The sequence below is a fragment of the Microplitis mediator genome, chromosome 11 (assembly GCF_029852145.1).
Source record: "Microplitis mediator isolate UGA2020A chromosome 11, iyMicMedi2.1, whole genome shotgun sequence".
Lineage (NCBI taxonomy): Eukaryota > Metazoa > Arthropoda > Insecta > Hymenoptera > Braconidae > Microplitis > Microplitis mediator.
In genome coordinates this window covers 16,322,949-16,350,778 of record NC_079979.1, presented here as the reverse complement: position 1 = coordinate 16,350,778, position 27,830 = coordinate 16,322,949, and the positions used below count along the sequence as shown (strand labels likewise).

Below are 27,830 nucleotides of genomic sequence, written 5' to 3'. Positions count from 1 at the left end.
AAAAACTAAAAATATGCAAATGTAGAAAATTAAAAAAATTACAGGTGCAATTATTTTGAATATTTTTTTTTTTAATAATTTATCATTTTTTAAAAAATCAAAAAATTATTAGACGCCGGCTAACTTCAGTATCATAAATTAATAAACGTCGGCTAACGTCAGTGTCGTCTTTTCGAATTTTTTTTCCAATTTAATTAAAAAAAAAAAAAGAAACTAAAAATATGCACACGTAAATAAAAAAAATTATTTATGTAATTTTTAAAAACATTTTTTTTTTTTTAAATTCAAAAATTATTAAACCTCAGCTAATTTCAGAATCACATTCAAATTCCAGATAAAATTTTTTAGATAAGATAAGTCCATTATCTGGGGCAAGGAAAACATTTATTACGTCCCTGAGATAAATCTCTAGCATCTCCAACACAGGCGCCAATCCACATGTTATGGCAATAATAGTTACTAGTAAAACTAAAAAAGTAACTTCTCTCAATCGGTGGCTGGCAAAATCCATCCAATGATTCCAAAGTCAGCGCTTCGTGGCAGTGCCAGTGCTAAATAAAACAACACGAGCAAGAGAGACAAAAAAAAAATTAATACAGTACGTAGAATCCAGTGTATAATCTCTCTCTCTCCTCTCTCGTAACAGCTAATTATTCCGTAGTTATAGACGACAGAGTACCAGTACATCAGTGTACAGTATCATACAGTACCAGTATGAGTACGTCCAAAAGGTTGGGAGTAGTGAAAAAAATAAGCTGCTAGTTGTCATTAGTATTATTATTCTACTTTCAACTCCATCGACATCGACATAAAATTAGTGATTCCCAGATCCTAGCAGTTGGACCAGACCAACTTTATCAAGATACTCATCGCCGTATCTTAATCTTAATCTCAAATTATTTTATTACTGGAAACTAGAACCGTGTGACCCAGCAATCAATTGTTAATAATCATAAAAAAACAAGTGATCGTGATTACCAGCTTTTAAAAGTAATCCAGTGACAATGGGTGAGTAAACATTCGTTTTATTATTTTAACACCGGCAATCATTTATCGCAACTCATAAAACTTATATATATATATATAAATATACATATACGTGTTTATACTAATTAAATATTATGACATCCACCTGTACGGCGTGTAGATTAAATAATTTAAAAGACAATCAACGTACAATAATTATTTACTACATAAATTTGTATGCCGCACATGAGTAAATGCTGCAATGTATGAGAAAAAAGAAGGAGAGACTAAAGAATTTTCGAGTGTGGGTGTTACGCCCTATATTTAATAGCATTTATAGTGATGATGTTGATTATTATTTTGAAAATTTATTTTCATGTTCGTCCACCCTCTTTATTTTAACTGGTGACCTATACTATGAAACGTATATTTTAGTACATATATAATATACTAAAAATTTAAATATGTATGAGTATGATGTTTTCAGAAAATGTTGACTTCTCATAGAGACACTTATGCTTATGTTGCCCTACAGCTAAAATTAGTTTTATATTTTCTAGGACAAATCCAGCATTTCCGTCCTTTCTCTCCACTAGTCATCCTATTGTTACACTTAGATGCCACACCTTGTAAATAAATTCAAATCCACATGCGTTTAAAAATTTATTTATTTTGTTGTGGTTAAAATTTTGTATGGGTCTGATAAAACTGATAGACCCAAGGATTAGATGGAGAAAATTGATAGACGGAAACCTCTTTGGATATCGATTTTCTTTACTTGCTTGGACTATAACTCTTACTCTAAGGAATAAATTAATGAGCTCAATTACACTTGATTACCTTTGCAAAGAGTAAAAAAAGTTATGGTTAAATGTATATTTATAATTGATTTATATATAACTTTGTATTAAGTTGAAATAATATACCTTTGGCTGGAATAATAATAATTATTTTAAATTACGTAAGTCAATCTGCAAATGTACATAACGCGTATCCTGTATTGGGTTTAATTATACTGGATAATTAGTCGTTTAATTGAGTGGAAACGAGAGTAAAATTTATAAAAGAAAGTAAATAGACATATATTTTTTGAAATATAAAATTTAAATAAATTATTATTTGTAATTGAGTATAAAAATTTAAGTTTAAAATAACCAGCGCCAGGTTTACAGATTTATCGCTGGAATTTTTATTAGACATGACGTCATATCTGAGAGATTGTTAAATAGAGAGGGGGAGGATGGTCTTGATGATGATGATGATGCTTTTTATTGTCGAAATAGATTGTATAATTACCGAAAATATGTAGCGCATGATATTGTTTGTAATATTTGGGTTACCACGTAGATTATCATTATTATTATTATTATTATTTTTTTTTTTATATCATTAATTTAAATTTATTTTCAATATTTTTTAATGTCGTAAATTTTATATTGACGTAGTTAATCAAATGAAAAAAAAAATTAAAAGAATTATTGTAGTGTAGATAATCTTATCGTAGTTGGTTTTAAGTCGCAGGTGAACTTTCTATACTATATAAGTTTATTCTTAAATTAGCCGGCCGGCATTCTTGTGATAACAAGAGAATGATTCTACAATCGTCATTCTAATATTGGCTCGTACTATCTAATGTTATTAGCGATACTATGATGATGAAATTATAATATTTATTTTTATTTTATTTTATAATAGCAATAATAATCATCATACTTCTACTACTGCTACTACACGGAGAGAAATTTATAGTAATCGTTCCTCGTACGTTTATCAAATATCATTCGTTACTGTTATGGTAATAATTACTTGGAATTATGGGATAGACCCATACTTTCTGGGAAAAGTTTCCATAACTGGGAACAATTCTCATTATTATGGTAACAGTTCCCATATTACATGGTAATAGAATTATTGTAATGATTACCATACTCATAGGAATCTCCCACAAGCAAGTAGAAACAAATCTTCTCAGAAAGGAATCGCCAATGGTATCAATGGGCCGAGCCTTGGGCCAGTTGTAATTTCTCAAGCCTTGGAAATTGCCATGGGGCCAGACCTGGTCCAAGCCTAGGCCTTATGGTTATAATTATAACTACACTGTAACGATTATTAAGTGCATATGGGAATAAATCCTATATATTATGGTATCCTATAAAATATGTGAAATATTCCCATGGTATTATGGTAATCATTCCCATGATGTATGGGAATTATTACCATAAGATTATGGTAATGGTTACTATACATTATGGTAATAATTCCTATAATACTATAGTAATCATTTCCATATATTATGGGAATTATTACCATACAGACAGATAATTTTTGAGTAAAAATTACCCATAAAGTTTGGTACTGTATGGACATTTAGACAGTAACTAAATTTTTACTGTGGTATTAGAAATTGCACTTCATTTACGTACTATCGAATAGTATACTTTACAATGTGCATGGTAAAAATTTAGATATTTACCACATGTCGTCAGTATCAAACTTTTTGGGTGATTTTTAATAAAAATGTCTCTGCGTGTAATATATGGTAACGATTACCATAGCGACATAGTAACGATTATCATAATTTCATGGGAACTATTCCGATATCATACAGGAATTATACCCATGCACGGAAAAAGTTAATTTAAAAAATTACTATTTGAAATTATAACCCGGAACCCGGTTATCAATATGGGGAATTTTAACATTCAAATAGTAAATTTTATAATACATGTCGTCTATTTTCTAAGTATCAGTTACGATTTTTAAAGTTCAAATAGTAATTTTTCTTACATAGACAATAAATTTTCATACTTATCCTGTAATTATTAAAGTTTTAATCATGAATGAAAAAATTACTATTTAGAATGATGGTATTTACTGATCACTTTATCATTATATTACTTGTCATTCTCAATTTATATAGTTCATTTTTTCCGTGTAGTGGCAACTCTCTGAGATAGTACTGAGTACTTTTTATAAAAAAAAATTTCAGATAGTACTGTATGCTATCTAGACTGTATCCACTACTGTCTGGGATAGTACTCAGTTACCATGCGTTATGGGAACCATTTTCATAATATATTGTAATTGTTACCATAAATTTCTCTCCGTTTAGTACTTCTACTACTACTATTAATAATAATAATTATGACATAATTAATATTATTTAAAAACTAAAATAAAATTTAATTATCGCCAACCAATAATGAAGACTTATTTACTTGTAATTTATCAATTAATGAATAATAATTATGAAAATAAAAAACAAAGTTATAATAAGAGATAAAATTGAATAAGATTATTTAGAGGGAATGTCATATATTGCCCGATTAGTTGAGAGTTTGACGTTTAACGTTTGACCCCACTTTGTGACATCCTATTTAGTCCACTTATGAATGACATTAACGCGGCGATATTAGTGGAATAACAGTTTACAGAGGTCATAGAATATTAATGCAATGTTCATTATGCTCATTGATGCTCGCCCGATTATTTTATTGGTTATATATTACTACAAATTAAATAATAATTATTATTATTATAATTATAAAATTTTTTTTACAGGTAAAACTTATTGCCAGTCGTGTAAAAAGAAATGTAGTGGTGAGGTGCTGCGAGTTCAAGACAAGTACTTTCATATCGGGTGTTTCAAGTGTGCGCAATGCAGCGCCAGTCTTGCTCAAGGCGGATTTTTTGCTCGCGAAGGATCGTATTACTGTACAAAGGTGAAAGATTACTTAGCATCACTCAATTTAACTGTCAAGCCCACTAATAAAATATTCATATTAATGTATGATAATATAATACAACATTTTTTGTCTTCATTTCATTTAATCTCATCTCATCTCATCAGGATTATCGCGAGCGCTGGGGTACTAGGTGCGCTGGATGCGGTGAATACGTTGAGGGTGACGTGGTGACTGCTGGCGAGAAACACGCTTTTCATCCCAACTGTTTTCATTGCCAGAGGTGTAGACAACCGCTGTTAGGTCAAGGAACTAAAGTTACTCTGGTTCAAGGTACTTTTGATATATGTACTTGCGTACTCTACAAACCGGTCTGTCTCATCCTCATTTACTTTAAAACTTTTTTACTGTACGTCTGGTAGGTCAAGCTCTGTGTCATCGGTGCGTCAGTATACCAGTACGTGAAGCATCAACGCCAATTGGAAGTAAAACTCATGACAGCCGATCAAAAACCGCGACTGCTCGAGACAGCAGTAATGACGCTGGTGCCTGCGCTGGGTGCAGTGAAAAACTCCAAGAGGGACAAGCCCTGGTTGCATTGGATCGTCAGTGGCATGTTTGGTGTTTCAAATGCCACAGCTGCGACAGTGTACTGCATGGCGAGTACATGGGAAAGTATGACTTTATCATTTCATCAACATTTACTTTTTATTTGTTTATTTGCCATGACAATTAACTTTTTGTTTATTTACAGAGATGGTGTCCCGTATTGTGAGAAAGATTATCAAAAACAATTTGGAGTCAAGTGCGCTTACTGCAGCCGGTATATAAGCGGGAAAGTTCTTCAAGCTGGTGAGAATCATCACTTCCATCCGACTTGCGCCCGCTGTACCAAGTGCGGAGATCCGTTTGGGGATGGAGAAGAAATGTACTTGCAGGGTACTGCTATATGGCATCCGCGGTGTGGTCCAGGACCCACTGGAACCAATGGAATTGTCAATGGGCATGGAACTAGAGACGTACATACTCCTCAGCACAGAGAATCGGAACGTATATCTAGTAGCGCATCTGAGATGCAGGTGAATTATTTTAACATAATTTTCCTCAGTTGCACCTTACACTGTGTCCCTGTTATTATTTTTATTTCTTTATGTTTACATTATTTTATTTTACCTTGGTTTTTTTTATTATTTTTTTTTACATACTAGTTTTCATTGAGATCTCGCACCCCAAGTCTCAACGGGTCAATATGCAGTCCATACAGCAGCTTGAGTCGCAAGGTATTTTTTTTATCACCATCCATTCATTTTTATCACGTTTTTGTTGTCCCTCTGTACTACAAATCACTAGCAATTATTTAAGTTTATTACAAAATGGTAACTAATTTTTTAAAAAATATTATTTATTTGTTTTTATAAAATGTCACAGTATTATCCAGCACGAACCGGAAGCCCTGGATTAATTTTGAGAGAATATGGACGCGGTAATGCGGAAGATGTTTCGAGAATTTGTACGTATTCTTATCTAACAGAAGTACCGAGTCAAGGATACTTGAGACGTCCGATTCAGCCTTACGATAAACCACCGACTAGTCCACATTTTCATCGACCGAATTGTAAGTGTCATTTTTTTTTTTTTTTTAAATGAATGTATGTAGTAGATAATTTAAAATATTTTTATTTATTATTCTGCAGCATCACGTTCGATAAGAAGCAGCGGAGGTCGAAGCAGTCGCTCAGGAATGCGAGCACTGGTAGATGCACTGAGTGAGACAAGACCAAAATCTCCAGCAGCTGGTAGTCAAGTGGACAATGATGAGCCAATCGAACTCGCTCATTATCCAGATGCTATGAAACGTCCACCGGGAGCTAAACCGCCGATTGAACGGGATGATTTTCCAGCACCGCCGTATCCTTACACTGATCCGGAGAGACGCCGACGATGGTCTGATACTTACAAGGTATTTATGATGAGTAATTACTTGTGATTATTTCATAGACTGTGAATTTATTTTGTAATTAAATTTAAAATTTTTAGGGAGTGTCAGATGATGAAGACGACGCTGTTACAGACGGTACCGACCGCTCAGATAGATTAGACGGCGAGCGTAAAAATTATATCAAAGAAGTTGAACAGAAACTAAAAAAAGAACAAGACGAATTGAGTAAAATTGATACTGGAATTGCTAAAGTATTTCTTCATGACATAGAAAAAGACCGTGAAAATTTACGGCATCGCGCCGCGAATGTCGATCCGCGAAACGCTTCGAGAACTCCTTCGGCAGCTAGAGAACCGACTTACAGATTACGATATGAAAGCCCCGTTGGTGCTTGTAAGTTTGTTTGTTATTTTATTTATAAACTAGGATGTAATTAAATTATTAGCACCTATCGCTTCTATATTCGCAGGAAGATGAGTTCTTAATATTAATATTTAGAGGCCGCTCATCTCAATTTTCTATTTCCCATTTAAATAACATGGAAAAGAAATTTTAAGTTTGGAATTTTATACCTCGGTGATGGCTTATTGTACAGATAAGCTCAAGACATATTTTTGTAGGGAATTTAACGCTCTACAAAAAAAGTCTCATCATTTTTTGAAAAATTCATCTGTTCAAAAGTTATTGGAGCTTGAAGTCAAATTTCCAGTAAATTTCGAGATCTTTTTACTTTTCCAGCGAAACTATCAGACTTATCACAAAATGTCATGGAATCTTTTTTGTAGACAATTTCATTTCCTACAAATTATCTATGATAAAGTTTTTTCAAATTCCGCATAACTTGCTAGTTAGTTTCATTTTAATGTCAAGCTCTTAAAAAAAAATAGTGTTCTGATCGATTTCAATAGCTTGACAATAAAATGGAAATAACGAGAGAGTTATGCGGAATTTGAAAAAACTTTATCAGAAATAATTTGTAGAGAATGAAATTGTCTACAAAAAAGATCTCATAACATTTTGTGATAAGTCTGATAGTTTCGCTGGAAAAGTAAAAAGATCTCGAAATTTACTGGAAACTTGACTTCAAGCTCCAATAACTTTTGAACAGACGAATTTATCAAAAAATGATAAGAGACTTTTTTTGTAGCGCGTTAAATTCTCAACAAAACGTAACCTGGGCTTATCTGTACAATGAGCCATTGCCGAGGTATAAAATTCCAAACTTAAATTTTTTTTCCCATGTTATTTAAATGGGCATTTTATTTTGCCTTCCTTCAGGTACGGAAGCTATTGGTGCGTTGAAAAAAAGTTGTCCTAAAATGACCAGCCTAATAAATATATGAAACACATATTTTTTAGCTCCATCAAGAAATATTGATCACGCACGACCATGGGAAGACGATGACGGCGTTAGTTACAAATCCAGTACCGCTCCAAGCTACAATGGTAATTTTACAAAACAATTATTATTTACAATCATAGAATCGCTAGCGAATTACATTATCAGTCATTAACTAAGAGTCCGTCATCTCATACATGTCCACACGTTCGCACATTCTACACTAACATTTATCACTCAACGGCTGAGCTTCTTCACAATTAATAATTACTATAGAGTTTAATTATTTAAATTTAAAAAACGGCTGCGAAAATAATATTTATTTTTCTCTTAACAATTTAAAATATATACAATAATAATGAGGAAAGGAATGAGACTATAAATACATACAATTGATTAGATTAGTAGTTTTAAATAAATATCTGCAAACAATAGTCAACATTGAACGCAAGAAAATTACCGCTGAGGTGATAGTTTTCAGTATGAAGATGATGTCAGCCTCAATTCGCATGCAGTAAGTCATTATTTTATAAACTATGTCACTCTTTATACTATTTAATTTTGAAACTCGGTTTCAAAACCACTCACCAGTAGAGTAATTTAAATAACAAAAGAAAAATAGTATAATATAAAAATAAATAAAAGACCAGAGCAACGGTCATCGGTAAATCTTCAATACCGAGTCTACTAATTTTAGTTTCTCCGCTTATCATAAATTTTTGCTGTCTGGTAATATCTAATTATAATTTTATTTATATTTTTTTGCATGAATTTTATGCCACTAAAAATCACCACACAAACACGTACATGCTTTTCTTCCTTTCATGTCATCACTTCATTAAATATCTCGCGTCACAAAAAAATTTATCATGCACTTTAACGATTATTATTTAATATATTAAATTTATATATACACATATATGCAAATTCGATTTAATTATTATATTTTTATTACTGCATCAATCTTTTATCTATCGTATCTCTATACTTGTGTGTTTTGTGTTTGTGTCGTGTGTTTTTATACCTGGCTGACCAGTCGGAAGATCATCGGCTCGTTCCCCGGCACCCAGAAACTATCCACCTCTCGGTAATCAACGCGCCTTCACACTTCCAAACGCTGCTAGGCACTATCAGTCGGTGAGTCTTTTAGTAATCACGCTTGCACATTTGTGGTAATGCAATTCAAACTCGATTCATTTTTTATTAATTATTTAAATTAACTTTACACGAATTCTAAACAAAAAAATCGGAAAAACGGCTGATTCTGTGGGCCATCCGTAAAACTTCCCGCTGTTTCCGAGCTCAGAGAGTTGTCTAGTCTGGTGAAAATGAATATACAAGTCTAGACTATTATTGACATCTAACGCACATGTCGACGTTCTAATTAGCAAATTGTCTGACATAATATTTTTTAGTAGGTGATTCTGTGCAATTTTTATATACTAGTAGCCAAAAAAAATATTATTTGAGTAACCTAGACAAAAATATTATACATATACTAGAAATGGAATTGGTTTTTAGATAAAAAAAAATTTTTAATTTGCTAATTAGAACGTCAATGTGCTCTGTTAAAAAAAATTAGAAAACTCTCGAGCGTTATTAGAAACTTCTGACATACAGGTCATTATTAGAAATCTAACGCACGGTGACCGGCCTAATGAACTTCGAAAATTGAACTTGACAATTTGAATTTAGCAATTTGAACTTTGGTAAATTTGAACTTTTATGAATGAAACAACCTATTAATATTCTTATAAATATTAATGATGATGATGATGATGAAAACGATGATGATCAAGAACTTATAAATAAATCAAATTTTATTGGTATAAAAATGATTATATTAAAAAAAAATTATTTTTGATGAAAGAAATACTAAATTATTCAAAGTTCAAATTGTAAAAGTTAAAATTTCCAAGTTAAAATTTCCGAAGTTCATTAGGTATGGAACCTGACGCATATGTGCTCTGTTAAAAAAAATTAGAAAAATCTCAACCATTAGTACACTGTAAAAAAAACCGGAGTAAGTCCAGGCGGTATAGGTGTTAAAATTTTCGGTGTTAAATTTCAAGATCGAAAGCGGTGTTAAAATAACACCGCCATTGATGCAAATATTCTTTACCGGTGTTAAAAAAAATTTTCCGGTGTTGGAAATATTTTACTTGGTGAATATTTCTACTTACTCGATCACTACAATTAATTAGTGGTTTTATTAATCAATTAAATTATTGGTGATTGAAATGTTGGCCGTAAAATTGTGTAATTTTTAAATAAATTCCGTATAACATAAATAATTATTTAAATAAGTACATAACAAAATTGAAATTTCCAGATAATATTCATTTAATTTTTATATTTTTTTATATGTAATACATTTTTTTTTTCTAATTTCCATACGTGAAATTTTTTTTCACACCGACTTAACACCAGTATTTTAACACCGCCTACACCGGTGTTATTTCATTTTAACACACAACAAACAAACAATTATTAGACATCTGAAACACGCGCACTTTTTTTGAAAATTATATATTTTCATAGCGGGAAATTATCAACAAATAATAAATAATAATCAAGAGTTTGTTTTGCTACCACGCAGGTATTTAAATTTACAGCTTACTTTTATAAATTTAATAAAATTTATTATTTACTATAAATTAAAATTATTTAAACAGCCAAGTATTATTTTTTAAGCTAAGATTAAGTAGTGAAGAGCTTTGCTTGTTATATATATTTATTATTACCGTTATTACACAATTATTATTATTTGCAATACGCGATTATCTCCAACAAGTTTGTTAAAATAAATGCTGCGAACGTTGGGCATTCGTATGGGAATGGCGTGAGTTGTTGATTAGAAAGAAAGTTGATAAAATTTATTTATTTATTTATTCATTCATTTACATTTATTATTATTATCATTGTTCGATTGATATTTGAAACCAGTTGTGAGCTCCCTCCGACACATCCCGAAGCCGGGATACGGTCTGGCACCGCGAAGTCACACCTTCTCGTCTACTGGTGGTTCTGTATCTGCTCTCCCTGTAAGTCTTATTGCGCCGCGTTTATTTTTAAAATAATTATTTACATACACTACCGTGTATTATTATTGTTTACAACAAAAAAAATTAATTTTATTTATTTTCTAATTATTATTATTTTGAAAATTAATTTATTTTATTTGGTCAGGGTGATTATTCATTCAGCGGCATGGGAGACAAAACCCACAGCACTGATTTTTCATCTGGCAAATCAGATAGTGAGTATTTAAATTCATATATTTTTTCCATAAAGCCCTAAATGTGTATAAATTTTTTAAAATTATAAAACGATATTCATAATTAATATACACATATTAATTAATTAATAATAATCTTTAATATCAGCATGTAAAATCCTCTTTTGTACATTTTATTTATTATTTAATTCACTGTCTTAAAACAAACTGTGATAAAAAAAAAGAAAAAACGATGGTATAAATAATAATAATTTGTCTTATGTAATATTTTCATTTGCGTTTCCCATAAAATTTTAGTATCAACAGGCAGCATTACGGATGTGGACAGACGAGCACTGGTATGTACATCAGCCCCGTACTACTCACGTCGAACAAGCATGGTTTGTAGCACTTGATGTTGCATTTTATTATTTGCCGTATGATTTTAAATATTTGTTTATTGTTTATCTATTCTCATTAATTTATTAATTATCTGTATTTATTTTATTTACATTCTCTGAATAATTGGTACATTATACACCTAGGGAGGAAAGTAGGACATTTCAACCCGTGTGTGTAATTGCCTACCCGATTCCTACTTTCCTTCGCGGTGTGAATACGACTTTTCACCAGACCTGCACCTGAAAGTTCAAATTCCTGCCCTGTTCAGAGGGAAAAAAGTCGTTCTTTTCTTTTGTGGGAAAACAAATGTTAAAAATTAGCGCGTACGTTATTCTGTTTACAAACAGAAGCAAAAATTCAAACTTTCAGGTGCAGGTCTGGTGAAAAATTGTATACTTACCACGGAGGAAGGTAAGAATCGCCTCCGGCTCGGGTAGATAATTACACACGGGAAGGGGATGTCCTACTTTCCTCTCTAGGCGTGTAATTTACTATTTAAACTTGCATACACTAGTAGCATTCTTAAGAAAATCTTACGTAAATCAGTATCTTCAGTCTTCAGCAAGTCTGCATCATCAGTCTTGGGCCAGTTTGAGACAAGATACGTTAAGTAAATCTGTAGTAATATTTATTTTAGAGGGGTCTGCATTTTTTTAAATCGTCGAACGGTACTGTCCTTGTTGCACTTGCGCAGTAAATGGCATCTATCCACGTTTTTCTCTTAGAAAAGTTAACATTTTTTAAAAATGAAACCGTAGATTGCCAGTTTATAGAGTAATGCATCGAGCTTTGGTCTTAATTTTGCATTTACAGGTTTTGTTTGAGAGAAAAGCTTGGACAAAAATTACTATAGACCCTCCTTAAGACGATTCTTGCAGCAACTCTGACCTAATATTGTTACATAGAAGGTATACTGCTTAAGAACTGCTGCAGATTGTTTCTACAGATTTACGTAAGTCATTAAGAAGAATCTTAAGCGAGACTTGATGAAATCTTTGGCAAGTTTGCTTATGAAATCCATTTTCTTTAAGTCTTGTTTAAATCTTCCGGAAGAAGTCGAGTAATTTGTTTAAGGTAATGCTGCTAGAGTACAGTTGCATGGATTTAATTTAAAAATACTATTTATAATATATGTATATTTTTATATATTTGTATGTACTTATTGTTAAATGTATACTGAGATCTTGGTAAAAATAATAAAATTAGTGCACGATAATAATAAACAAATGTGTGTACATATTGCATGTGCACTTGTACTACGGGCTCTTGTATAATATTAAGTTTAATATTTTGTTTATTAAATAAGTAAAATTGTATGAATTATTAACTAATACTTTAAATTTAATGAAATATAGAATGATGGTGGTATTCTTCCCTCATCGACAACGTACACTGGCGGACTAGGAACAGTCGGTTCTGGAACTCATGGTCATCATATAAGACGTTCATTACCAGACATGGGAGCAGCACCTTCAGAACCACCAAAGCTTTACCCATATCATTTGCTTCTTATTACGAATTATAGGCTGCCGGCTGACGTTGATCGCTGTAACCTTGAGGTAAATAATTTTTCACCATCCCAAGTAGCACACTTGGCTTTGTGACGTCTATAAGAAGTTTTCAGACTGTTTTTTGACTTACTATTAAAAGACTCGACACAAGTGATGACAAATTAGTATATTTCGACACTAGGCCAGAAAGTTGGATTTCCTGGCGGATGTCATATGAAAGCCGAGGCTTTAATATCACATAAGTCAGGGCATTCGACTTTCTAGACGGGGTTCGAATACTATTTTTCTTGTTCCCCAGCTGAACGTACGTTAAATTAATTAACATTCTAAGACGAAGCTGATCAGCGAAAGTGAGGGGGTGAGGTCTGCCCGACTTTTGCAAAACTGAAGTGAAGCCGAAATCCATAGAAAATCCTTAGAAAATTCGTGGAAATTCTATAAAAAAACAGAGTTCGTGATTTTCTAAGAAAATCTATAGAAAATGTATAGATCTATATGTGTTTTTTTATAATTTTGATTTTTTAAATTCTTAAATTATTTGTTTGTAATTGAAAAATCTCTGTATATTTGCTACATAACCGAGTCATACTAAATAAACGCACTTTAGTGACAGTTTTTTATACTGCGAGCTGGCCATAAAAGTGGCACTTTCTGAAGTGTAATGCGACCCGAAAGACCGTACTTTCGGCTTGGAGAGCAAGAAAAAAAACTTGGCGACACGAAATAGTATATTGTGTGACAAGGAATGAAACAAGACGATTTCAAACTCGGATGAGGTTGGCTGACATCACCCGCAGTCTGAAATCGTGTTTTATTCTTAATCACACACTATATTCTTCATGATTACTTGCATCGGAACTTTAAGATTCAGTGTCAGCAGCCAATAAGAAACAAGTTAATTTCAAGCCGATGATGCGAAGAACTGTTAGAGAATGAGAAATATGTGATTTACAGTCGCTTATTAAATAGTAAATAATACAAAAATATTATTTTCACTCATTTTTTAGTAATTTTATTTGGCTAATTAAAATTGTCACTTAAAAAATGAAATGAGTAAACTGAAATGACAAGTAAATAAATGAGAGTAATAAGGCTGCAAATGAACATTAAATATAACTGACACCGAGCAGAAACAATCGTGTTTCTTCCCTTGGGAATTGTTTCTGCCCGCTGTATGAAGGTATTTTTGAATTACGAATTCGCTAGCGGTTGTTTGCAGCATCGACTTAAAATTAGCTTGTTTTGACGGGCGTAGAGATACTAAAACTTCAAGTTTCGATGCTGGTATCATGAAAAAAAATTTATCTTGTCCTTTTAAAAGACATCTTTATGACATCTAAAAGTTGTCCCTGCTACTTGGGATTCCTGACCCAAAGTTTAAATTCCTGTGCTGTTTAGCGGGAAGAAAGTCGTTCTTTTAAATGTACAATAAATTACTTTCATAAAATAATAAATGAATTATTTGTTACAGCGGCATTTATCGGACGCTGAATTTGAAGCAATACTACAATGCAACCGCTCTGAGTTTTATCGACTGCCCCAATGGCGCCGGAATGAAATAAAACGGCGCGCTCGACTCTTTTAATTACTTTATTGTAGTTTTAAAATTACTCTGACATAAGTGCCGAGTGCACATTCCTATTACATTAATTGAAATTTAAATTCTTTCTATGAAAAAAAAAAAAAGAACAAACGAATTCTATCGTTCAAACCTGCATTCAATGCAATCCGATAATTGTCCGTTGGTTTTTTTTTTGTTTTATCACTGGTGCAAAAAACATTACGTCAATTTAATAGATTTGACGGTTTCGCTTTCATTGCTTAATTATTTTTCATTTTAAAATATCAAATAATTTTATTTTACAAATAGAGTAGTGATTTCATAAGTCATTAAATAATGTCCGCTACATTTAGATTATTAATGATTACGGATGTAAAATTATATAAATGTGCAAAGAATATATCCGTACATCATTTTATTTTATTATTATTATTATTATTACATTGATAATTATTATTATTAAATTTTTTAGTCGTTATTGTAATGTAATCCCTCGCGACTTAGCATCATAAGAGCTGCCGTCTCGTATTATTCATTATTGTAAGCGTTACAGCTTTTTTTTTGTCTTTTCATTAAAATCAGCTTTGCCACTAAGTTCGTTTTGAATTTCTTGTAATGATTTTCCTTTAGTTTCTGGTACAACAAATATAGTAAAAAAAATACTGATAATGCAAAAACAGCTGAAAATCCAAAATGCTGTGTAATGACCAAATGCCGTAGCAATATTTATAAAATATTTGCTCACAACAACTGCCATAAAACAACAAGTTAAAACAGTTATTCCCGATGCTTTGGACTTTATTTCCGGGGAAAATATCTCGCCCGTAATTGTCCAAGGAAGGGGACCCAATCCAACACTATAAGTTGCGATGTACATAATCAGTGCAGTTAATGGTAACCAACCAATGCCACTGACATCACTTTTTGCTGCATCTTTAAGATAAAAGAAGAGGCCAAGTGCTCCCTGAAAAAATACAATCATCTTCATTGCTACGGAATTGAATTACTTGAGTCATTAACTTACAAGACTTAGAGCGGATCCTGTACCAGAGATGATCAATAGGATCTTACGTCCCAATCGGTCGACAATCAGTGGGTTAACACACGAACCAATTAGTTGAACTACTCCTATGATAATAGTTTCCAGTGACGAGCTGATACCGAAATTTCCAGCACTTGCAAATATAAGTCCTGAGTAACTAATGACTACACCGATGCCGCTGATCTCTTGGAAAGTTACTAATGCGCATGTAATAATTAGTGCTTTTAAATTAGCCTTGACCTTAAACAAGTCCATGATCGTCCCTTTTTCATAGTAAGATTTTTGAACATATGCCTAGTGGAATATACAATAAATGTATATGATAATAATCATTGGTATTATACACGGAAAAAAATGATTTCTTGGTGCAAAAATTTTTTTTTGAATTGAAGGCAGTGTTACAATTCTACTCACAACATCTCTACTTAAGGGAAAACAAATTTACTCAGCCTCAACTCTACTCACAGTTTTTTTTACTCAGGTTTAACTCTACTCAGTTATATCTTTACGAACTTTACTCAACTTCAACTAGACTCAGTGACAACTTTACTCAGCTACAATTCTACTCACAAAGAATTGATATTTTATCGATAGGCTAAAATATGTGAGTAGAGATGAAGCTGAGTAAAGATATAACTGAGTAAAGTTAAACTTGAGAAAAAAAAAAAACTGAGTAGAGTTGAGGCTGAGTAAAGTAGTGAGTAAGTAGAATTGTAGCTACTTCCCTTGAGTAGAGATGTTGTGAGTAGAATTGTAACACTGCCGAATTGAAAATGTAAGTTTTATTGAGACGAGAAGAAATTATCTTGAGTCAAGTAATTTTTTCTAGCCCTAAGAAAACTTTTGTTTCCATTTTAAATAGAAAAATTTTTTTTTAGGACAAAAAGCCTTTTTTGTGTATTGAAATTCGCAGTTTGAATTCGTTAGAAACCTTAATTTCCTGCGCTTCGTTTTGCACAGCATCTGCGCTCTTTCCGCGCAGCCTTGCCAGCACCTTGATGACGTCCTCTGTCCGACCTTTTGCCGCCAGGTAATGCGGGGACTCTGGCATGGGTAAGAAGAGAACGAAGAAAGTGATCGGTAATGCGGCACAAGCGATCCAGTAATGGGTGTAAGAAACGCACGGACCAATAATGAATGCAAATAATTGACCAAGAGTAATAGATACTTGAAAAAATGCACCAAGTATCCCTCGAATTGAAGTCTCTGCTATTTCCCCACAGTACATCGGAGTTATGTTAAATGCAATAGCAATCACTAGGCCTGAAATAAATCTCCCCGCACAGAGGACTCCTATACTTTTTCCTGTACCAGTCAGTGTCCAGCTTAAGATTGACGGTACGATGCTGGCCAATAAAGTTGTCCGTCTCCCCCATCTGCAATCGACGGTTTCTATATTTGTCATATACAAATATATCAATTAATTAATCACAGTAATAAATATTTATCACCTTTCAGCAAAGTATCCAGGAAAAAGACTTCCGATCAGTGCACCAGTCGCAGGCAGTGCTCCGATCCAAGATGTCTCTCCCGCGCTGATAGGCCGACCCAGAGGATTTTCTTCATTTACCGGATTTTCGCTGAGCATCAACAAAACTGGATTAGACCAGACTATCATTGCGCCGCCGGTCATCACACATATGTTCGCTGGAATTCATACCAAATTATGACATCATTCATTTTCGTTACATTTAGGAGAAATGAATTTGATATTTGTATAGTTAATTAATTATATTTTGCCATATAATTAAGTAAAGTAACAATTTTGATAACTTGTTATCTTACTGATAGCCATCGTACATTATCATGACAATGGAGTTATTTAACTTGCTCAGCTTGAGATCGTCAAGATCATTAAGATTATAAAATTTATCATGTTATTTTTGCTTTCTATTACAAAAGTGCCTAGAAATTCTGTTAATTATAGTATTCTTAATTTATCGAGAAATTGTATCAAAGTAAATATTTGAGTTGAATCTGTCGTATATTTTATTCTATTTTATTCTATACTTTATAATTATGTTCATTATTATGGACTCTCACTTTCACTTAGTATTTAATTTAAAAATATTGTATTCCTGTATCTTGTACTTAAAATTTTCCATTTGGCCTGTGCCTTGGCATAATAAAATATCAATCTAATCTAACTTGTTTATTTTATTACAATACGTGATAAATTACTTCCTAAAAAAAAAGTAAGGCTTAGTGTAGATTATAACGAAAAAATGAATACCAGCAATCGCTGCGAGGAATTGAAGTGACTTGGATCCTTTTTCGTAACTGATTATCTCAATCTTAGTGCTGTTGTTAAGGGATATTTTCTTATCATCATAACTTTGTTCGATCAAATTAGTCATTGTAGAATAATTGCGCAAACAAAGCAACGGCTTGGTAGAGATTCACTGATAATTTATTTAGTAATTGAGGTTTTTTCGTCAGCAGCTTTCATTTGATGGCAATGAATTCGGCGATTTCACGGACACTAAGCAATTATTTTAAGATAAGATACCGCGGACGAAAACTAATTCAAATAAAACTTCTGACATACATTTAGTTTCGACATGAATATCATTATCATTAATGAGTATCATGTGATCAATCATACTTTGATTGCTCTGCTGAATTTTTACATAATCGATTCCACATTTGATGAGACTGATGTTTGGTATTTAATTAAAATCGATGTATTTGATTATCATATTCAACAATTAGGGCCGTTCATAAAATACGTCACGCAAAATTTTACCCTTTTAGAGCCCCCCCCCCCCCCCATACACGATATATGGCAATTAATAGTACAAAAATTTCTACATTTAAAAATATTAATTGTTTGCAATATAGAAACTTTATTGAAAAATAATTTATAAAACAATTAACTATCTGCAAGCTTTCCCCCGAGTTCATTTTGAATTTCTTGAAGTGATTTTCCTTTTGTCTCTGGTAAAATGAAAACAGTAAAAAAAACACTAAAAATACAAAATCCTCCAAAGCACCAGAAGGCTGTGTATTGACCAAATGCTGTTGCAATATTCATAAAATATTTGTTAATAACAACTGCTAAGAAACAGGAAATAAAAACTGTAATTCCCGTCGCTTTGGATTTAACTTCTGAAGAAAAAATCTCCCCCGTAATTGTCCAAGGAAGAGGTCCCAACCCAAGACTATACGTTCCCATGTAGACGATCAACGAAGTTAATGGTAACCAACCGATACCACTGACATCTATTTTCGCTGCATCTTTCAGATAAAAGAAGAGTCCAAGAACTCCCTAAAAAAAAGAAGTCATCATTTCTTCATTGCAATGAAATTGAACTGATAGAACCATTGACTTACGAGACTTAAACCAGTTCCGATACCCGAGATAATCAGTAGTATTCTACGGCCCAGTCGATCAACAACGAGCGGATTAACACAGGAACCAATTAATAGAACAAGTCCTACAATAATAGTTTCAAGTGCCGAGCTGATACCAGCATCTCCAGCACTTGCAAATATAAGTTCTGAGTAAAGAAGAACTGCACCAATGCCACTCATCTGTTGAAAAGCCACCAATGCGCATGTTATAATCAGTGCTTTTAAATTAGCCTTGACTTTTAACAAGTCCCTTATCGTCGCTTCTTTCTTGTCAACTTTTTGGACATACACCTAGTGGAATATACGATAATAATTATCGCTAATGAAATTGATAGTCTGAATGGTGACACGACCGTTGAACCGAAGACAATTGATCCTAGCGACAATTCATCCAAGCGATAATTAATCCGTCGACAATTCGTCTGAGCGATAATTGATTTGAAACGTAATTGATCTGAGTAACAACTGACCGAATGATTACAAATTTGGGGGTAGTTTATCCTTAGAGTACTTGATTCTGGTGTGAATTAATTTCACTAGATAATTTTTTCAGTACCATTGCAAGCATGGGTGTGTTAACATACAATTGTAAGTACATACACACAAACCTTTGAAAAAAGGGCACATTACCATTGGACACGTTTTTGTTAACATATTTATAGTTTTTCTAGAAAGTGAGTCGCCGTAAATGTTAACCCCCACTCTTAGAAAATGAGTCAGATCTCTCCCTGTTACTACGCACTATCATTGCAAACCGAAATTTTCGACGGAGACTTACTTTCTGAAAGGACTTGAACTGATATTTTATTCGGGGATATCAACTTGTGTAACCAATAATATTGTTTGCATTATCGTTTGGATCAAGTGTCAGCGAATCAACTATCGCTTGGATCGATTATCACTAGGATCAATTGCCCACGGATCAATGGTGGCGGATCATTTGTACTCGGACCAACTGTCAGTTAACCGTATGAATTTATTTGAAACCTCAATTTCATTCGCTTCGTATCTAACAGCATCTTCACTCTTCCCGCGCAGCCTTGCCAGCACTTTGATTACGTCCTCTGTCCGACCTTTTGCTGCCAAGTAGTGCGGGGACTCTGGCATAGGTAAGAAGAGAACAAAGAAAGCTATCGGCAAAACAGCACAAGCGATCCAGTAATGGGTATAAGAAACGTACGGACCAATACAATACACCCATAATAAACCCAGAGTAATGAAAATTTGAAATAAGGATCCAAGTATCCCTCGAATCGATGCTTCCGCAATTTCTCCACAGTAGATCGGAATTACTGCAAATGCGATAGCAGTGACTACGCCTGAAATGAATCTTCCCGCATACAAGAATGCTATACTTCTCCCTGTGCCGATCAGGATCCAACTTAAGATTGACGGTACAATACTAGCCAATAAAGTTAAACGTCTTCCCCACCTGCAATCATGGATATATTTACGGTATCCAAATATATTAATTTGGTAAACGCATCAAAAAATTGTTGTTACCTTTCAGCAAAATATCCTGGAAAAAGACTTCCGATCATTGCGCCCATCGAAGGCAGTGATCCGATCCAAGATTCTTCTTCTGCGCTGATAGGCCGACCCAGAGGATTTTCTTTATTTACCGGATCTTCTCCAAGCATCAAAAGAATTGGATTTGACCAGACAACCATCGCGCAACCAGCCATCACACATATGTTTGCTGGAATTATTACCAAAGTACGACATGCAATTTTTTTTTTTAATATATATCGTACTCTATCATGAAATAATCGAGTTATTGAACCTTATTTACTTTGCTACAATAAGTAAAAATTTTCTTCCTAAAAAAAATGGCGCTCGATGTAAATTATAAATGAAAAATTAAATACCAGCAATAGCTGCGAGGAATTGAAGTGACTTGGATCCTTTTTCGTAACTGATTATCTCAATCTTAGTGCTGTTGTTAAGGGATATTTTTTTATCATCATAACTTTGTTCGATCAAATGAGTCATTGTAGAATAATTGCATTCGAAGGTATAGAAAAATCACGGGTTTACACGCAAACAAAGCAACCGATTGGTAGAGAACTGATGATTCCTCTAACAATCACCAGCTTCCATTCTGCGACAATTAATTTAACAATTTCAGCGATACTGAGCAATTAATTAACGATAAGATACTACGAGTAAAAAATATTCAAAATGAAACCTCTGACATATATTTAGTTTCTATATGAATATCAATAATCAGGATTATTTGATAAATTATGTTTTGATTGCTCGCCGAATTCTTTATCATAAAATTGACACTTGATAACACTGTTGTTTTGCTTTTAATCGATCGATCTATCGATTATCTTCAGCAATTAAATAAAACAAAGATTTATTAAATCTGAGTAAGTTTTTGAATAATAAATATATCGTATTATATTCCAACTAATAAGAAAAGTTACCATGAACATGATACTGATTAATGACCACAGTTGAGGGTAAATTAATTAATGTAAGGGGACCGAAGTCCACCTCCGTTTGACGGGCGGTTCCTTACCCTTTTGGGCATACACGCGCTGCGGGCCCATCTTCTACCCAGACGAAATTCTTAGTCGAAAAATATAATCAAGTGACGACTAAGGTGGACATTAACCGGAAGTATAATCAAAAATCCTCATTGCGCGTGGTATCTAACCACAGCCACCACGAGTCCTACCTCTCTCGGGCCAAACACTGCTCCTATCTCAGGAAATAAAGAGACTCTGGTCACAGTGGGCTTGGAAAGGCCCCGTGGCACCAGACTCCCAGCTCTGGTCAACATGCTTGCGTAGGATTAGTGGTGGGGTGCAACTTCTTCCCATACCCTATGTAAAGAACTTTTTCCACTTGTTTCTTTCGGGTTCTCAACAAGCAACTATCTAGAGGCGGGTAGTTCCGGGAACATTCCGGATTGAACCTGGAACGTTTCCGGAGCGAAAAGGAACTAGTTCTTGGAATCATCCGTGGAACTATTTAATGTTTTTAATTCTCATAAAGGTTCAGTATTTAGAATGTAGACATACAAGATATTTTAGTATCCCTGGCGGTTTTGAATCATCCTGGGAACACCCTGGGAGTGGAAACACGGTGGAATCACGGTGGATCTAGGGTGGTTACACGGTGGGTTTGTACCATTTTACCACGGTGGTTACACGGTGTACCCACCCTGATTCCACGGTGTATCCACGGTGATTACGCGGTGTACGTGGAATCACGGTGGGTACACCGTGTAACCACCGTGGAATCACGGTGATAAAATGAAAAAAAAACCCACCGTGTAACCACCGTGTAACCACCGTGGATCCACCGTGATTCCAGGGTGTTTCCAGGGTATTTCTAGGGTGATTCAAAACCGCCAGGGATACACAACGTTACGTTATGCGACCTATGTGTTTAAGACGCATTCACGGTGAACTATATTATTTTATACTACATAGAGAATGAATTATGATTGGTATTCAACTCAAAGTTCCATAAGAAATCATCAATCAAAAATTATTCTGTTGCTTTACTGCTTGTTGGTAATGACGGCAGTGGCGGACAAAAAAGAACTAGCGAGTATACTAAAGTGAATTTTGAGGAACGATCGGATACGTATCCGACAAAAGACATAGTTCATGAAACTATACAGGTCCGGAACTACCCACCTCTACAATTATCCGCTTGTTCATCCCCTGATAGATTTTCTACTTTCCCGAGCAAGTCACACTCTAATTATTCAAGCCAAATCGCAGTAAAATGGAGCTCGGGGAAGTTAAGGGTAACAAAAAAATAAAACAATGATATTTAAATTTTAGCTTATTACTTTTGAAACATAGTTTTAAAAACAATTATTTATTTACGAGATTTTCCGGCAAGTTCGTCTTGAATTTCTTGCAGTGATTTTCCTTTTGTTTCGGGCATCACGAACACAGTAAACAAGACACTTAGAATACAAAAAAAACTGAAGAACATAAAGGCAGTGTATTGACCAAATGACGTTGCGATATTTATAAAATATTTACTGATAACAAATGCTAAAAAACAACTAAGAAAAACAGTTATCGCTGTTGCTCTGGACTTAACTTCCGGAGCGAAGATTTCCCCCATAATTGTCCAAGGAAGGGGACCTAATCCAACGCTGTAGGTCGCCATGTACATAATTAATGAACATATTGGCAGCCAACCAATACCGCTGACATCACATCTAATTGCGTCCTTGAGGTAAAAGAAGATTCCAAGTGCTCCCTAAAAAAAAATCCATCATTTCTTCACCGTCTTATAACGAATTTGAATAAATTAACCGTTGACTTACGAGACTTAAACTAGTGCCTATGCCAGATATAATCAGCAGTATATTACGTCCAAGTCGATCAACGACCAGTGGATTAGCACAGGTACTGACAAGCTTGACCAGTCCTACAATAATAGTTTCAAGCGCCGAGCTGATGCCGCTGTCTCCCGCACTCGCAAGTATAAGTTCTGAGTAAAGAAGAACGACAATGATGCCACTCATCTGTTGAAAAGTCACCAGTACGCATGTTATAATCAAAGCTTTAAAGTTTGCCTTGACCTTAAACAAGTCCATGATCGTCGCTTTTTGATAGTACGATTTTTGAACATACGCCTAGAGAAATATACAATAGATGCGTATGACAATAATTATTGTTAGTGAAATTGATAGAATGGATTTATTTGAAACCTCAATTTCACTCGCTTCGCATCTAACAGCATCTTCACTCTTCCCGCGTAATCTTGCCAGCACTTTGATCACGTCCTCTGTCCGACCTTTTGCTGCCAGGTAGTGCGGGGACTCTGGCATGGGTAAGAAGAGAACGAAGAAGGCAATCGGTAGTGCAGCACAAGAGATCCAAAAAGTTGTGTATGAAACGTACGGACCAATGATAAAAGCCCATAATTGACCTAGGGTAACAGATACTTGAAATAGTGATCCAAGCATCCCGCGAATTGAAGTCTCTGCAATTTCACCAGAGTACATTGGAATCACAGCGAATCCAATAGCGACGGCTACACCTGAAATGAATCTTGCCATGTACAGCACTTGTATACTTCTTCCTATGCCTATCAGTGTCCAACTTAACATTGACGGTATGACGCTGGCCAATAATATTGTACGTCTTCCAAATCTAAAATTGACGGTATCGATATTTATCATATACAAATATAGTAGTTTAGTAGACCTGTCAATAAAGACCCGTTGATAAAATACATTCGCACTTAGAGGGGAGGGGGTGTCGCTTACTGTGACAAAGGGAGTCAGGGGTCTAAGGAATCGGGACGTTCGTTCATCGAACAATTTTTCAAATTTTTCTCTCGGTTTTTTAAAATTACAGTTCTAATCATGTATGGAGGGGGGTCTAAAAAGGTAAAATTTATCGTGAACGGGCCCTAAATTTTTATTACCTTTCAGCAAAATATCCTGGAAAAAGACTTCCGATCATTGAACCCACCGCATTCAGTGATCCAATCCAAGATTCTTCTTCTGCGCTGACAGGCCGACCCAGAGGATTTTCTTTATTCACTGGATCTTCTCCAAGCATCAAAAGAATTGGATTTGACCAGACAACCATCGCGCCACCAGCCATCACACAAATGTTCGCTAGAATTATTACCAAAGTACGCCCTGATTAAAAAAGTTCATTGAAAAAGATGAGAATTAAATCCTTTTGAATACTTTCTATACCCAAAGGTTTTCATTTGGGTATAAAATTAATACCTTTCAATCCCAAAATAATATAAGAATTTTTAAACTTCCGACAAATTGGAAAAAATTCAAATGAATTGATATTTTTAATCTTTTCGAATACTTTTCAATACTAAAAAAGTTTCGAATTTTAGAGTCACGTATGAGATTGAGAAGAATTAAAATTTTTGAATCTTTCTGAATCCTTCTCAATACCAAAATAATTTCACATTTCGGGTCATGTGTGGGATTGAAAAAGATTCAAATGAATTGAAATTTTTGAATCTTTCTGAATCCTTCTCAATACCAAAATAATTCCATATTGGAAGGTATTGAAATGATGAAAGATTGAATTCTTTTCAATACTTTTGATTTCCATTTTAAGAATTAGAAAGTATTCAAATGATCGAAATTTCAATTCCATTCAATACTTTCCAAAACCTCCGCGAAATTGAAAAGAATTGAAATAATTTTCATTCCTTTTCAATGAACTTTTTTAATCAGGGACGACATGCGATTTTTTTTATACTCGGCCGTATGATTTAATAAAATATCAATTTTAATAACTTATCATCCCGCTGATATCGTACTCTATCGTGAAATAATCGAGTTATTGAACTTTATTTTTTTTTGTTACAAGACGTAATAATGTTCTTCTGTAAAAAAAATGATAATGCTCAATGTAGATTATAAAGAAAAAATTAATTACCAGCAATAGCTGCAATAAATTGTGGTGCCTTGGAACCTTTTTCCAAGTTAATTATCTTGACTTTATTGCTGTTAGCGAGGGATTTTTTTTTATCTCCATAGCTTTGTTCGACGAAGTTACTCATTGTGGAATTATTATTGTTCAGGGTAAAGAAGAAATCACGAATTGACACACAAAAACTGTATGGATGCCATGGAATTAATTAACGATGAGATACCACGGACGAAAAATAATCCAAATGAAACCACTGGCACACATTTAGTTGTCATATAAATATCATTAATAAGTATTATCTGATAAATAACCTTTCGATTGCTCCGCCGCATTTTTACATTATCGAATTTACACTTGATGACGAGGTTGTTTTGCATTTAATCAGAATCGATCTATTGATTGTCATCTTCAACAATCAAATGAAATAAGAATTTATCAAAATTGTTTAATAAATTATTTGATAATAAATCGCGTTACTAAATTTAAAAGTACTTACACAAAAAAAGGATTTTTTGCCCTAAGAAATTTTTTGGATTCATAAATTGAAGACAAGAATTTTTTTGGAGCAAAAATTTTTCGTTTGAAGGCTGATATCTCAGCGACCAGTTGTCTTACGAATTTAAAAAAAAATGCAAATTAAAGCTGATTAAATTTGCTAACCGACCTATGCCTTGGTTTAGCTGAAAAAAAATTTTCGCAGCCCGTGGACTCTCTCAAAGAAAAAAAAAATTTAGAAAATTTTTGTCTCGCGGTATTTCTCATGTTTGCGCAATGGCTGAAGATCTAAAAAAAATTTGATGAAAATGCGTCGAAACTAGAGATTTCAAACTACAAAATGCTTTTTTTTTGTTTCGATACGAATATTTTTCACGAAGTTACAGCCTTGCAAAAATCACTAAAAAATTTCTAAAATTTTTCTGTTCCTTTAAATTATGGCAAGAGTGTATAAAAATAGATTCAAGTAGTAAAATTAAACTACCTAACTTTCGAAAAAAAAATAAAGTAACATAATTTAATTACCTAGCAATAAAGCATTCGGCTACGATCGTAATTTAGAATAAACAATGGATTCAATTATGATTACACGCACATATGTATTTAAATCAATAAAAAATAATAATTGTAAGAGTATGCGATTTATTACAAAGCTAAGTACAAAGAGTACCTGCGCGTTTCCCTCCAAAACATATTATTAGTTTAAATTCAAATGTATTCTGCTAGATCGCAGTAGTTTGTGACGGTCAAAAGTGGGTAAAATTACTCGTCACGAGACTAGTGCTCATCTCTAACTACGTGTAGTTAAAAGATAACGTGTAATCCTCAGATATTTGCACCATCAAGTTTTTGCAGTCAACTTGACATCTTATTTCGGTTTTAGATTTCCGTCAACTTGTGATCAAAATACATTGATAGCGAGAATTTCTGATCAAAAAGTTGTCGTCAATTAGTTACGATCAAATTGACGACAACTTTCAGCTTTTGTAGTTGTTGACTGCAAGTTGTTACCAACGTTCTGAGAAAATTGAAGGCAACTTTCCGTCAACTAATGGAATGCCAATTTTTGTCACCAACTTTCTCAAAAAGTTTGCGACCAGTTGCTGTTAACTTATGGAAATGACAATTTTTGCGGCTAAATTGGCGACTAGTTGCTGCAGTAGGTTGTCGATAACTTGCTGCCAACTTGGCTGCCAGGCTAGCTACCCAGGAAACCCGAGTTTCAGCTCAGAAATTGAAATGAAACTTTTGACATCTCGATGACGTACAGTATATATAAAAAAATTCAGTTCAACTTTTTAGCTCTCTTATACGCAAAACCACACACAAGCTGACGTAGAATTAAAGTTGCTATTTTATATCGAGTTTTTCATGTGTACTAGACATCATTGAGATGTCAAATGTTTCATTTCAATTTTTAATCTCACGTACACGTGAGATATCTGCTTCAATTTGACTGTTAGTTGATCTCAACTGATTTGGGTACCAGGGCAGTATTTTATTTCAAATTAAATAATCCATAGTTAGTAAAGCTGAACTCTTACATCAGTAAAGCAGAAATCGTGGTTCTTCTTTACTTTTAACTGATCACCACGATCCTATCTCTGATAAGATTATCATAAAAATACCGCCTCTACAAAATATGCGTACGCATATATCTCGAAAAATTCAAAAAATTTTTTATCTCATTAACACATAAAACATGACCCAATTACGTCATTCTGATAGAGATCCAATATCTTTGCAATCACTCAATAAATATCATTGATTACTTTTTAAATCTTTAATCTGCAGTAATCTGCTTGCCCTTATTTCAATCAATTTCATTAATTTATTTCTATTTACACAAAAACTATTAAATATAATCACTTTAAAACTTCGTTATCTCTTCGACTCTTTTACAAAAAAAAATTACAAAATTTTATT

General features: G+C 33.6%; 4 protein-coding genes across 16 annotated transcripts; 1 reads left to right on the top strand and 3 right to left on the bottom strand.

The window, feature by feature from the left end:
• The first annotated feature begins 392 nt into the window (after positions 1–392).
• LOC130677037 (actin-binding LIM protein 2) lies at positions 393–14,746 on the top strand. 13 transcript variants are annotated; one of them, XM_057483581.1, is made up of 16 exons: positions 395–1,008; positions 4,528–4,688; positions 4,817–4,982; positions 5,072–5,324; positions 5,404–5,728; positions 5,858–5,929; positions 6,078–6,264; positions 6,344–6,609; positions 6,687–6,981; positions 7,948–8,034; positions 8,964–9,068; positions 10,874–10,971; positions 11,117–11,186; positions 11,463–11,503; positions 12,902–13,105; positions 14,529–14,746. In XM_057483581.1, exons 1-16 carry the CDS (start codon positions 1,005–1,007, stop codon positions 14,640–14,642), a joined length of 2,448 nt encoding a protein of 815 aa, XP_057339564.1. In that variant the 5' UTR covers positions 395–1,004; the 3' UTR covers positions 14,643–14,746. The 13 variants fall into 13 exon arrangements, with proteins under 13 accessions (XP_057339562.1, XP_057339564.1, XP_057339561.1 ...); XM_057483570.1 differs by lacking the exon at positions 10,874–10,971 and having other exon boundaries at positions 403–598; positions 662–1,008; positions 8,964–9,064; positions 11,463–11,545; XM_057483573.1 differs by lacking the exon at positions 8,964–9,068 and having other exon boundaries at positions 398–1,008.
• Positions 14,747–14,895: 149 nt separating this feature from the next.
• Positions 14,896–17,559, bottom strand: LOC130677007 (facilitated trehalose transporter Tret1-like). Its single transcript, XM_057483524.1, has 3 exons — positions 16,592–17,559; positions 15,643–15,954; positions 14,896–15,582 (listed from the first exon to the last, which is right to left on the bottom strand). Exons 1-3 carry the CDS (start codon positions 17,063–17,065, stop codon positions 15,166–15,168), a joined length of 1,203 nt encoding a protein of 400 aa, XP_057339507.1. The 5' UTR covers positions 17,066–17,559; the 3' UTR covers positions 14,896–15,165.
• Positions 17,560–18,532: 973 nt separating this feature from the next.
• LOC130677005 (facilitated trehalose transporter Tret1-like) lies at positions 18,533–21,138 on the bottom strand. The gene is made up of 5 exons (XM_057483523.1): positions 20,883–21,138; positions 20,518–20,713; positions 20,002–20,446; positions 18,994–19,305; positions 18,533–18,928 (listed from the first exon to the last, which is right to left on the bottom strand). Exons 1-5 carry the CDS (start codon positions 21,004–21,006, stop codon positions 18,533–18,535), a joined length of 1,473 nt encoding a protein of 490 aa, XP_057339506.1. The 5' UTR covers positions 21,007–21,138.
• A 1,676-nt stretch (positions 21,139–22,814) lies between these two features.
• On the bottom strand, positions 22,815–27,502 carry LOC130677542 (facilitated trehalose transporter Tret1-like). Its single transcript, XM_057484335.1, has 7 exons — positions 26,430–27,502; positions 25,906–26,089; positions 25,416–25,815; positions 24,427–24,622; positions 23,705–24,149; positions 23,318–23,629; positions 22,815–23,250 (listed from the first exon to the last, which is right to left on the bottom strand). The coding sequence occupies exons 3-7, from the start codon at positions 25,537–25,539 to the stop codon at positions 22,858–22,860; spliced, it is 1,470 nt and encodes a 489-aa protein (XP_057340318.1). The 5' UTR covers positions 25,540–25,815; positions 25,906–26,089; positions 26,430–27,502; the 3' UTR covers positions 22,815–22,857.
• Positions 27,503–27,830: the final 328 nt, after the last annotated feature.

What these genes read in the sequence shown, in the direction of transcription:
- LOC130677037 (XM_057483581.1), top strand. An exon ending in GATGGTCTGATACTTACAAG is followed by an intron (nt 6,610 to 6,686) that starts GTATTTATGATG and finishes TAAAATTTTTAG; the next exon opens with GGAGTGTCAGATGATGAAGA. An exon ending in TGAAAGCCCCGTTGGTGCTT is followed by an intron (nt 6,982 to 7,947) that starts GTAAGTTTGTTT and finishes CATATTTTTTAG; the next exon opens with CTCCATCAAGAAATATTGAT.
- LOC130677005 (XM_057483523.1), bottom strand. Translation starts at nt 21,006, where the DNA reads ATGACTCATTTGATCGAACAAAGTTATGATGATAAAAAAATATCCCTT. An exon ending in CCAGGATATTTTGCTGAAAG is followed by an intron (nt 20,447 to 20,517) that starts GTAACAACAATT and finishes CCATGATTGCAG; the next exon opens with GTGGGGAAGACGTTTAACTT. An exon ending in TCGGAACTGGTTTAAGTCTC is followed by an intron (nt 18,929 to 18,993) that starts GTAAGTCAATGG and finishes TCTTTTTTTTAG; the next exon opens with GGAGTTCTTGGACTCTTCTT.
- LOC130677007 (XM_057483524.1), bottom strand. Translation starts at nt 17,065, where the DNA reads ATGACAAATATAGAAACCGTCGATTGCAGATGGGGGAGACGGACAACT. An exon ending in ACGAAGCGCAGGAAATTAAG is followed by an intron (nt 15,955 to 16,591) that starts GTTTCTAACGAA and finishes ATATTCCACTAG; the next exon opens with GCATATGTTCAAAAATCTTA. An exon ending in CAGGATCCGCTCTAAGTCTT is followed by an intron (nt 15,583 to 15,642) that starts GTAAGTTAATGA and finishes GTATTTTTTCAG; the next exon opens with GGAGCACTTGGCCTCTTCTT.
- LOC130677542 (XM_057484335.1), bottom strand. Translation starts at nt 25,539, where the DNA reads ATGAGTAACTTCGTCGAACAAAGCTATGGAGATAAAAAAAAATCCCTC. An exon ending in CCAGGATATTTTGCTGAAAG is followed by an intron (nt 24,150 to 24,426) that starts GTAATAAAAATT and finishes CGTCAATTTTAG; the next exon opens with ATTTGGAAGACGTACAATAT. An exon ending in TAGGCACTAGTTTAAGTCTC is followed by an intron (nt 23,251 to 23,317) that starts GTAAGTCAACGG and finishes ATTTTTTTTTAG; the next exon opens with GGAGCACTTGGAATCTTCTT.